Here is a 10,499-nt window from a genome sequence, read left to right on the forward strand (position 1 = left end):
CTGGTGCAAATTACTGACCTCTGTCATCATTTTAAGTGGGGGAACTTGCACAATCGGTGGCTGACTAAATACTTTTTTGCCCCACTGTAAAAGGTAAAAACCATATCTCCTCTCAAGGTCATCTTCTTGTGCACCTCCGGATTGCTTTCAGCAATATATTTGGATCACTCTCTAAATGTCCTGTTTTGATCGCTGCGTGGACGTATCTGTGATCTCAAAGAACCAGTTTAAGTTCAGGGCATCAGGTCACGAGTGCAACCACCACCCTTTTATTACTTCCACAGTTCAAAGGTTACGCTGTGGGTCAAACTGCCAAGTTGTACTGTAACTTATGAAGTTACTAAACTCTAAACCCTAGACTCAGTCTCAAATTTACTCCTACTACTTACTAATATTTATTATGACTGTGCCCTTCAGTGTTTGGCTGTCTGATTTTCTGTTTCACACTTCAGAAGGTGAGTATCATCTGCAGCACAGTTTAGTTTTGCAGTACAGTTCATCCTCAATTAAAGGTACAAGTACTGCACTGCAGTTAAGGATGCAGGTTCATACAGGTACAAAATGCTCTTTGAGTGCCAGTGAGAATATCTGTTGCCTTGGAGGTGAGTTACTGCCAATGGTGACTGCAGTGTGGACTCACCCTTCCTGTTCTGCTTGGTGACGGGAATTTTGTCTCCTCCAGGCTTCAGGTTGTAGGATTTGACCGCGCCCATCTCCTCCTGGAACACCTGAAACGCACAAAAATCAACATCACATATGCAATGGTGCACAAACTGTTGTAGGCCATCAGTGAAGAAAGCCCCGGCACTGGAACATCGAGTTGATTTTAGATCATGAATGTGTTTCTGCTTATCTTCAAATCAGCGCCCATATCAGCCAAGACTGCCAAAAAGAAACAACCAGGCAGTCACGGCGTGCTCACCGGTCTCGCTCTCTTACTTTGTTTTTCAGATAGTGGTTACTTTCACTTAATGAAAGATTAACAATGAATTTCTTGGCAATCTGATGCGAGGACAAGAATCCAGGCAGTCAGCGAGCTAGGTCAACAAACGGCACACAAACAACTCATCGTCTCCATGTTGTGGTTTCATCGTGGATCGCTCAATAAAAACATCATCAAATCGAAGAAAAGTTCCCATCCGATTAGATTTTTCTCCAATTGCTCCAACATATTTAATGAAGCCATGTAGAATTTGTCATGTCCTCAAAGTACATGGCAGTGGGTAGATTGGGCCTTTTTTGAGCCCTCATAACTTGTTAAAAAGCCTTTGTTAAAACCTGTTAGCAAATCTATTTAATTTCTATAATGGGATATATCATACAGTGTCAAACTTGTTATTGGCTCGGCTTGTTAATACCATGTTAATGGCTGTGCCGTAGAGGATATGAATAAGTGCTGGTACCCGGGATGTTTGATTTGGTTCTGATTAAAAACTGGAGTAAACTTAGAAAAGTACATTTTGAGTAAGTCTTCAGGGTCATATCACCTTGTGTGACAAGCGGCTGGTAAAACAAGTTTCAGAATATTAAAGGTGTCATTTTTTCCTGCATTTTCAGACCAGGTTGCAGCTTCACCTGCAGCTTGTTTTTCCAGAATATTCGACAGATGCTCAATCGGATAGAGCTCTGGGGAATCTGGGCGCTGCGTGAACACGTTCACCTTTTAGTCATGTTCTCCAGATCACTGCTGAACAATGTGCAGAGTTTACCCGGGCACATTATCCTGCCATCGGGGAATACCGCGGCCACAAACCGGTGTACATGATCAGCAGCAATGTATACGTGCATGTCAAAATAGCCAGTGCTCAAGGTCTATCAGCACCTGGCTGTCCACATGATGCACAAGAAAACCTGAGGCACCCTTCATTCATCGCTCCACTCTCACACTCACATGTCCATTGTTGTGGCTGCAGCAGCTCTTAGGTTTGATAATGATCCTCCGGCACAAATAATCCTTGAGCTCAGTGTGCACCAGTAAGACCTACAACACCTGTCGCCTCATCGACGCTCTGACACATTCACAGTGAGATTGTCAGAGTTGTTCAGACACTGATGCTGGACATTTTTTCTGGTTCCAACACATCGACTGTGACAGCTGCTTTTGAAATGAAATAACCACTGTGATGTGCTCTTACCTCACCTGTCGATGCTTTCAATGGGTGGATGAGTTTTTTAATGTTTTGGTTCCCCCGGAGAGATTTTAAGAAAAGCCAAAAGTCAAACGAAAAGGCAGGGAGCTAATAAGGTAACATACTCACTGCCTTTACAGTATGTGTAATAGTTGTGCTTGTGCGCCTCATCATCCCCAAAAGGCTCGTTCAGAGCCAGGAAATGTTTAAAAATACACTTTCATTTCGGGTTTACAGCTATGGTTACTGTAGAGAATTTATTATTTCAGTGTAGCCTGCAGCATTGCTTACAGAGGGGTATAAATGCAGTGAAAGGAATACACTGAAGTAGAAACATACAAGAATAGGACACAGTGAGCCGGAGCTAACCAAACTGATCCAGCAAACTGTAAGTCAGTGAGTTCATGTGTAGCACACAGAGGTGCGACTGTGACCAGCCTGCAGCTCACAGGGAGCTGACACACTGGGTTAAAATAACACCTCCTCTCTGCTGTTTGCAGACTCTTTCTTCCCACACATGCTCCAGCTTCACCTTTAACCCCGACAGATAGCACGAAGCAGCCTGATACAACCAGACTGTTCGCTAAATATGCAAGATGCTACAAAATGCAGGAAGAACTCATTTTAAATTGTTTCCACAGGCTTTAAAACTCACACTGCAACCTCTCTGTAATCTGTTTGCAGTCATCTGATATTTAAGTCAGTGCGTAAACTGATGAACAAATATACTATTTTTGTGCATATTCCAGGAAAATGAAAGACCTGCTTTGTCATGACTAATGCAGGAGGTTGTGAGCATCCTGTTATTCAGCAGGTGATTACATCTGCTGATCTAAACAGGAAGAGGGTTCTGAGGTTATTTTTTCTTTAAATTTAGACTAAAGGGTTTTTTTTGCAGGAAATATATTGATCCTATTGAAGTAAATTAAATGATTTTATTGAATTTAGTTCATTTTTGTTTTTGCTTTTAAGAGATGCAGCTACCCAAGAAAATGAGCAGTAGAAGATAATTTGACTTTTGAAGTTGGAGTGGACAATTCATGTACATGCTTCACCTGAAGTTTATATTCAGTGTCTGAATTGAAATAATAAATTTGACTATTTATTTAATAAGAGAGCATTAAATAAATAGTCTCAGGGCAAGATTACACAGCACTGTTCTTTCTCTCGCCTCCAACACACTTCATTCATTCAGCTCATCGTCTTGTTCTGAGGCAGCTTCAGCATTTCACACCCAGCTGATCCCTTCAATCAGAGGATTTGGAGCAGGGACTGGCTCCCCAAAGGAGAACCTGCCAGCTTCAGGATATATAAATATTCAACTACTAACTTGAAGGATATGGAACTTTGGGGGGAGGAAAGGATGTGATTGGTCAGTCAGGGTCATTCCTTGTGACAGGGAGGAAGAGTGAACCACAGAGTCAGGTCTGAGGAACCTAAGTAGGCCAAGGGTCAGTGTGTGTGTGCGTGTCAGAAGAAGAAAGTGTACTTTATTGGTCCCCGTGGGGAAAATCCCTCCCTGCATTTAACCCATTCACTCAGTGAAGCAGTGGGCAGCCACCGGGCGCCCGGGGAGCAGTGTGTAGGGATGGTACCTTGCTCAGGGGTACCTCAGGGTAGCTGTTCAGGGGAATCGAACCCCCGACCTTCCGATCATGGGGCCACCACTCTACCTACTGAGCTATCCCTGCCCTATCCCTGCCTAGGAGCATGGAGAGAACTTTGACGCATTTTAACAGAGCACCAGGATGCTGCACTACTCCAAAGTCAAATGTCAGAAATGTGATATCCACCTCTGTTTCACATCCACCAGCAGCTGCTTCACGAGGTTCCACACAGGATGGCTGTCAGTGTCAGACACACAGACTGACCCATGCATGCGCACAGAAACACGCACACACACTTACTTGGTTGCTGGGAAATCTTTTTTGACATCCACAACACGTGTATGCACAGAAAGCAGCGACACTGTTGCCTTGAGGCAAGTATATCGTAAAAAATGAATGTTTTTATTTGTAGCGACACGTGTTCATTTAACCTCTGAGACTGGGGGATTTTAACCAGGAGCATATGGGGGAATGACCCCGTTAGGGCCAACCTCTGGTGGCTATTTAGCACTTCTGTGTTGGTGTTTGTCATCACAGGCTGATGCTTTAAAAAGATCAATAATCTGACTGAACCCTGAAAACCAGGTTTCCAAACTATTAGACAGTTTCAGACCCATCTGTACCAAGAAAGCGCTACATTTTAAAATTTTTGTTACTCTGATGTTGTTAGTGAAATAAATGTTCATTTGTAGTTTGTGTTTGACATTTGACTTCCTGGCTGGACGTCATCGGTGGAACCGATCCAGGTCACCCACTGCTCTAAAATTACCAGAGCAGTCACAGCTGTCTGTCGCCACCTTCATACACTTTAATCTTGATGTCTGTGGTGTGTGACTGTGTGCATATAACAGTTCTAACAATAGCTGCTTGGAAATTTTCCATGTAGTGAGGTCTCTTTCACATCATTAACAACCGGAATCAAAATCCTGCAGTCAGGTAATCACTTACACCTTTATTCAATTACAGTTAACAGCTGAACTCAATCCAAGAGGACAACAAAGGAAAGTCTTTGTCAGATTTTATACAAGTGGCATTTCTGCATTTTCACACCTTTTGCAAGAGTGGAAACATGTGCGGAGCAGAAGCTATTCAACATCACAAATCTCTGAGCTTCAGGGCTGTAACACAACAGCAAGTTACTTTAACGGCTTTAACGAGGGCAAGTCACATCACTTTCATTACCACTCCCCTTTTTTTCAAAGCCCAAGATTGGCTTCTTATAACTTGGGTTGAACTGTTATGAGTGCTGAAAGCAAACTGAATGCAATGCTGTGCAGCAGGAAGTTAACGAAGTAGCTAACTAAGCTAAATGTCAGCCATGTTAGCTGTTCTGTTGCCTTTTCTGGCTCATTTTCATTCTCCCAACAACAATTCGGACGATCGTTGGCTGCAACTGAGCGCACAACAGGAGACGAGGAACTGTCTCTAAAACCAGTTTGTCTCTTTGCTGTTGTTTTCATGTCCAAATTGCTAGCCTAATGTAGCAGAACCCTGTAGTTACCACTGGTGGCCACAGAGGGCACTGTTGACTCTGCTCAGCAAATCCTACACAAGCTGCTTTAAAAGAAGAGTTTTACCTGGAAGGTGAGGTAGAAGTCCTCTTCCACATTTCCCTCATAGCTTAGCAGCTCTCCCAAACCGTGAGCCAGCTCCTGCAGACGGACACGAGAGGTCGAGAGGTCAGAATCAGGAAACGCATGAATGAGTTGCAGCATTTTTCATTTCTGTAAGTCACAGCTTTTGTTTGGTGTTGATGGATTGGAGGGAAAACTCTGTGACTGCAGGTTAGGAATGAAACAGCGTTTTTAACACACCCTCTTCTGACCGAACACGAAGATGACAAATGTCTCACACAGTTCGCCTGAGGTCTGAGCTCTAATGAGTTTAGTCTGGTTATGCCCCACCTCAAAACGTCGACATACCTCAGAAGCAATAAATTAAAGCTCCGCTGAGCTGCGAATAATGACTCTGACGCCGATATCTGAAATCAGTAATGTGGGGACAAAGAAGACCCGAGATGGCACGGAAGCAACTAATCAGTACATTTATTTGTGTTTTGTGTCGTTACGTCATCGTCCTTCTGACTTACGATTGATTTTACAGTTTTAAGGTGCTCTGAGGCAAACACGGTGAATCCCACTGGTGTTTGGATAAAGTCTGTTCCTGGAGAGTTTCCAGAGTTATGGTTCCAGCATCAACTCAGGCCTCAAACTATATCTGATTTCCTGCTGTTACACAACTAGGGACAGTTATAGCACCTGTTTGTTTGTGTGTGTGTGTCTGTGTGTGTACTACGAAGGAGAGGTTTGACCTTCATGAGGACGAAGGTGTTGGATGTGAAGCAGCTCGTGTATCGGATAACTCGGACTGACCGTCAGGAGATGTTTCACAATCTTTCTGAAGGTCTTTACGTATGAATGAACAAACGAATGACAAACATCTTTATTATCTCTTGAAGTCACAGCTAAACTGCACGGAAACTGCAACTAAAATAACAACTACAGCAACTTTTGTGGCTAACATGGCAATTTCTGCAACTAACCCAACCATTAAAAAGTGCAGCAATATAAGCAAACCACAGCAACACCTGCAACTAAACATGGCACCTCTTCAAACTCCAGCAACAGCTGGAACTGTTGTGGCAACAACTGCAAGCAATCCAACTACAGGGAACTGCATCTGACATGGTGACTATTGCAACTGAATCAACTCAGCCTATGCAAACACAAGTACACATGCAGCAACTGTGGCAACATTTGCAAATGAACCAATATCTACAGCAAAGCTTTCAACCAAGCACGGCAAATTCTGCAACTGACCCAACCACCATAAACTACTGCAACTAAGCAAACTATTGAAATTGCAGCAACACCTGCGAGAATTGTGCTGGCAACTACAATCAGTCCACAAAGAACTACAGCAACTTCTGTATCTTAACATATCAGTAACTCTGGCGACTCATGCAACTAATGGTGGCTACTGCAACTTTGCATGTCTACATCTGCAAAAAAGCAACAAGTACAGCTCCATTAACTAACACATTAGCTATTGCAAACTAAACTAAATCAACCACTAAATTAACCAAGCAAACGAGGAGGAGAAACAGGAAGTCTCGTCAGAGCTCAGCAGCTGATAGCATCCGATGTGTCAAACAGTCAACTTCACAGGAATCCAGTGAAAGTTTCACTTTATTTTCTATAAATGAAAAATAAACTGCCTGCAAGGTGAAAGCAGGTTATGAGCACGCAGCCTCATCCTGACCTATCTGTGCAGGACAAAGACTGAAACAGCGAACCGCAAAGAACGAAGGAAAACAAACTGATCTTGAGACATCTGACCCAGTTCACTTAGCTGCTAGAAACTCCATCAATACTCAGCGCACAGACGCAAAGTGTGAAACCCTCAAAGCCAAACACGCCCCCATCAAAAATACTGTAGGGCTGTCTCATCACATCTTGAAACGTCAGCGGGTGCGGACGTGACTCAAAGACTGACAGTAAACGGAAGAGTCAGAGTCATGTCAGAAAAACTGAAAAAAAAAAGTATTACTCAGAAAGCAGAAGTAGGTCAAACTCACGTCAGCACATCAAAACATCACTACCTGCTATACAATATAAAATAACAGACGCTGAACAAATTGCATTTACTTTATTTCTTAATCTGAGCAATTTGCATTGATCAGGATGGATGTCGATCGGCTTATCCAACGCTGTGGTCCAAAGAGAGGCGCTCTGATGTTCGGACATTCTCAAAGTTACTAACGAGACAACATCAAAATTAATTTGCATCAATTCGATCTTTATGCTGCTCGGAGAATGATCAAGTCCAAGTGATGAGGCACGTGTACAGTGATTTATTCTGCATAATAACCTCAAAGAAAACCAAGTTTGGTTTCTACACGACTCAGCTGGAGTGAAGGAGTATCTCTGGGTCTTATACATGACAGAATAGGCGTGTGTAGTGAGAGACTGACAGGTGGATTATGGGTGCAGTCTGTCATCATACGGTCTGTTATAGTGACGATACGTGGTGCTGTAAATAGTGGCCAAAAAAGAACAAGATGACAGACACCATCGATGGAAATGAGCTCTCTCTGGGTTCAGCTTTACAGACTGAACATGCTTCTCTGCTGTGTTGGCAGACAGAGAGCTGCACACAGCCCTTTCAGCCACTGTCTGTGATTTTCATGCTTTATTTTGCCACTTGGTGGCTGTAATGTTTTGCATGTTCCATATCTTTTGTGATTTATTCGCCGCGTTGTGCGATGTGAACTGTTTACAAAGAAACCAGGAAACAGCCTCTGACAGCACACCGATGAAGCCACAGACCCTCGGTATGCTTTACTATCAAATCCCAAAGCTGCGTGTGTGATAGACTTTATATAAAAGTGTGTGTAAGCCAAAGAGAAATTTACTAACTAGGTGTGAGAGAAACTGGGGGGAGCACTCGGCAAATGAAGCTAAAGTTTCCAACTATTTGTTACATCAACAGTTAAATGTGAATTTGACCAAATCAAAGAAAACACAGCGAAAAAAATCTTGAAAATCAATGAAAAATGAGCATGCACAGCTGTGGGCTGGCACACTGCATGAAAAGACAACCCAGCACTGTGAAAATTACACAAGGGAATGTGAGCGGGAGAACACATGAAGCTAGGTCAGAGGAACGCAGGGCACTTAAATCACTTAACCCCAATCTCACAACAGTGCATGGAGTTAAATTTAGACTCCTCAAAGAGAAGGATTATGGGAAAGACGAGGGCAAAAGGCGAGCCAGAGAGTTCATAAGTTTAACTCTGGCGCCCTCTAGTGGCGGGCAAGCGTGAAAATGGTTCAACATTACACGATTTTAGTTTTCCAGAGTAATTTAACAGCTCCTACATGTGATTTTAAGAAAAGAAAAACCTAAACGTGTTAGTGTAGTGCAACCCAACAAGCATTCCCAGCTTAAAACACGACTTTGTGCCACTGTGTCTTTTACAAAAAGTACCTTTGGCACAGCCTATATGTGCTGAGGGTTTACCTTCTTTTCCAAAGCATGAAAAGAAAGAGAAAGACGATCCTGTCCAAACACAGGACAGGTCCCATCAAGCACAATCAAACTGACTGAAGAGAACATAAAGTCAGTCTTTTTTATAATGAAGCTAATCTGAGTCTCCAACTAGAGAGCAGAAGAGGTGTAAATGAAATACCTACCGGCATGATCTGCTGCAGGTCGTCCAGGGTGGCATTTGCCATGCCAACGAGGGCATTTTGGTCACATGGTACAGTGGGTGGTGTGAGGAGCTTCCTGTAAGAACAGAAGAATTACAATTATTAAAGGTTACTTCATATTATTCCCTCTAAATGTTGGATTGTGACGTCTGAAACATCAGCAAAAGTTTCTACAGCATCTCTATGATTAGCTGCAACTCGTGCACAGGAAGCTTTTGCAGCTGTGAGGTGATCCATCGCTGACAGCAGCGTTACACTTTAGATTATGCAGAAGAAGAAACACTGTAAAAGGAATGGAAACTCACCCACCTGTAACAGTAGAGAGGGAAGTGGATGTCCAGCGCGATGCTGTTGTAAACAGCTAAGCCCATCAGCTGATCAGACATGAGGTTAAGGAGGAAACAACACAATAATGTAACGCAAAGTAAAAATAAGCTTCTCTCAGTCCTCGGGGGGAGACTCTGAATAATTATGGGTCTTTTTTGTTTTAAGTTTGTTTTCATCTTTATTATTAACTTTAAGTTGTCTATTATTGTATATTTGTTTTGTATTTTTCTGCTACACAAATGTCACTTAATTAATATATTGACTGATTGATATTTCCACGCTTAAGTTAAAATGCTTAGTTTAGTGTTGAATGTGGGCGAAAATGTGAAATTACTGTAAATAAATAAATAAAACCAACAATTTGAACTTATGAACAGTCATCTAAATTTTAGCAGAAGGGAACTGTAGGTCAGGAAAAACAAACAAACTGTGCCCTTCATTGTTTACCTGTGAGCTATCATCATGTTACTGCAAATATGCTAATGGTTACATGAGCCCTTCATATAACAGGAAACAACTTTTGGGGTTCTGAACCTGGAGGGAAACGTGCAGAAGGTTCAAATTTATATTCCCAAACCCAACAAGAGCACTTCTCTGTTGGAGGAACTGCCCTCTGGGCCAGCAGCAATATTAAATTATATTTCAGTAACAAACATTTCACTTTTCATCATAAAACCTGATCCGCCAACGGAGAGAAGCATGCAGCTAACACTGCAGCTCAGATGGAGGCGAGAGCGTTTAATCTGTGCCGAGCACGAAGCTCTCAGACACACACTTTCATTTACGCAGTGTTGCGCACATTTACAATATCTAATATCACAATTAATCTAATTAACAAAAGAACAAATTTATTTCTCTTTCGTGCAGAGCAAACATTACGATGTCAACCTCTGTGTGTGTGTGTGTGTGTGTGTGTGTGTGTGTGTGTGTGTGTGTGTGTGTGTGGGTGATAGAGAGTTCACGTTGTGAATGTCACATGGTCATACAATTTTTTTCTTCATTTTCTATGTGAAGGGCGGCGGCCCTACACACTCACAAACTGCTCACAGCTGCCGCATGTGGCGACCAGATGTGGTGTAATTGTGCGTGTAGGCTGAGAGTGTGTGCGTCTGTGATGTGAAGACCACTGTTACAGGTAGGTGACACACATGTATGCAAATAAATAAATCGCTCTCTGTGCGCACACACACACACACACACACACACACACACACACACACACA

The 10,499-nt window shown here is 42.7% G+C and overlaps 1 protein-coding gene across 1 annotated transcript in view; it reads right to left on the reverse strand.

Moving 5' to 3' along the window:
• hectd2 (HECT domain containing 2) overlaps nucleotides 1–10,499 on the reverse strand; it is a 59,718-nt gene that overhangs the window by 13,422 nt on the left and 35,797 nt on the right. Inside the window, exons 15-18 of the mRNA XM_005743585.1 lie at nucleotides 9,259–9,323; nucleotides 8,932–9,025; nucleotides 5,314–5,388; nucleotides 641–728 (exon numbers count right to left, since the gene is read on the reverse strand). Of these exons, the coding sequence (XP_005743642.1) occupies nucleotides 641–728; nucleotides 5,314–5,388; nucleotides 8,932–9,025; nucleotides 9,259–9,323 (322 nt within the window). The remainder of the gene's footprint in view (nucleotides 1–640; nucleotides 729–5,313; nucleotides 5,389–8,931; nucleotides 9,026–9,258; nucleotides 9,324–10,499) is intronic.

Source organism: Pundamilia nyererei, unplaced genomic scaffold (assembly GCF_000239375.1).
Source record: "Pundamilia nyererei isolate P.nyererei 1_Seehausen unplaced genomic scaffold, PunNye1.0 scaffold00133, whole genome shotgun sequence".
NCBI lineage: Eukaryota > Metazoa > Chordata > Actinopteri > Cichliformes > Cichlidae > Pundamilia > Pundamilia nyererei.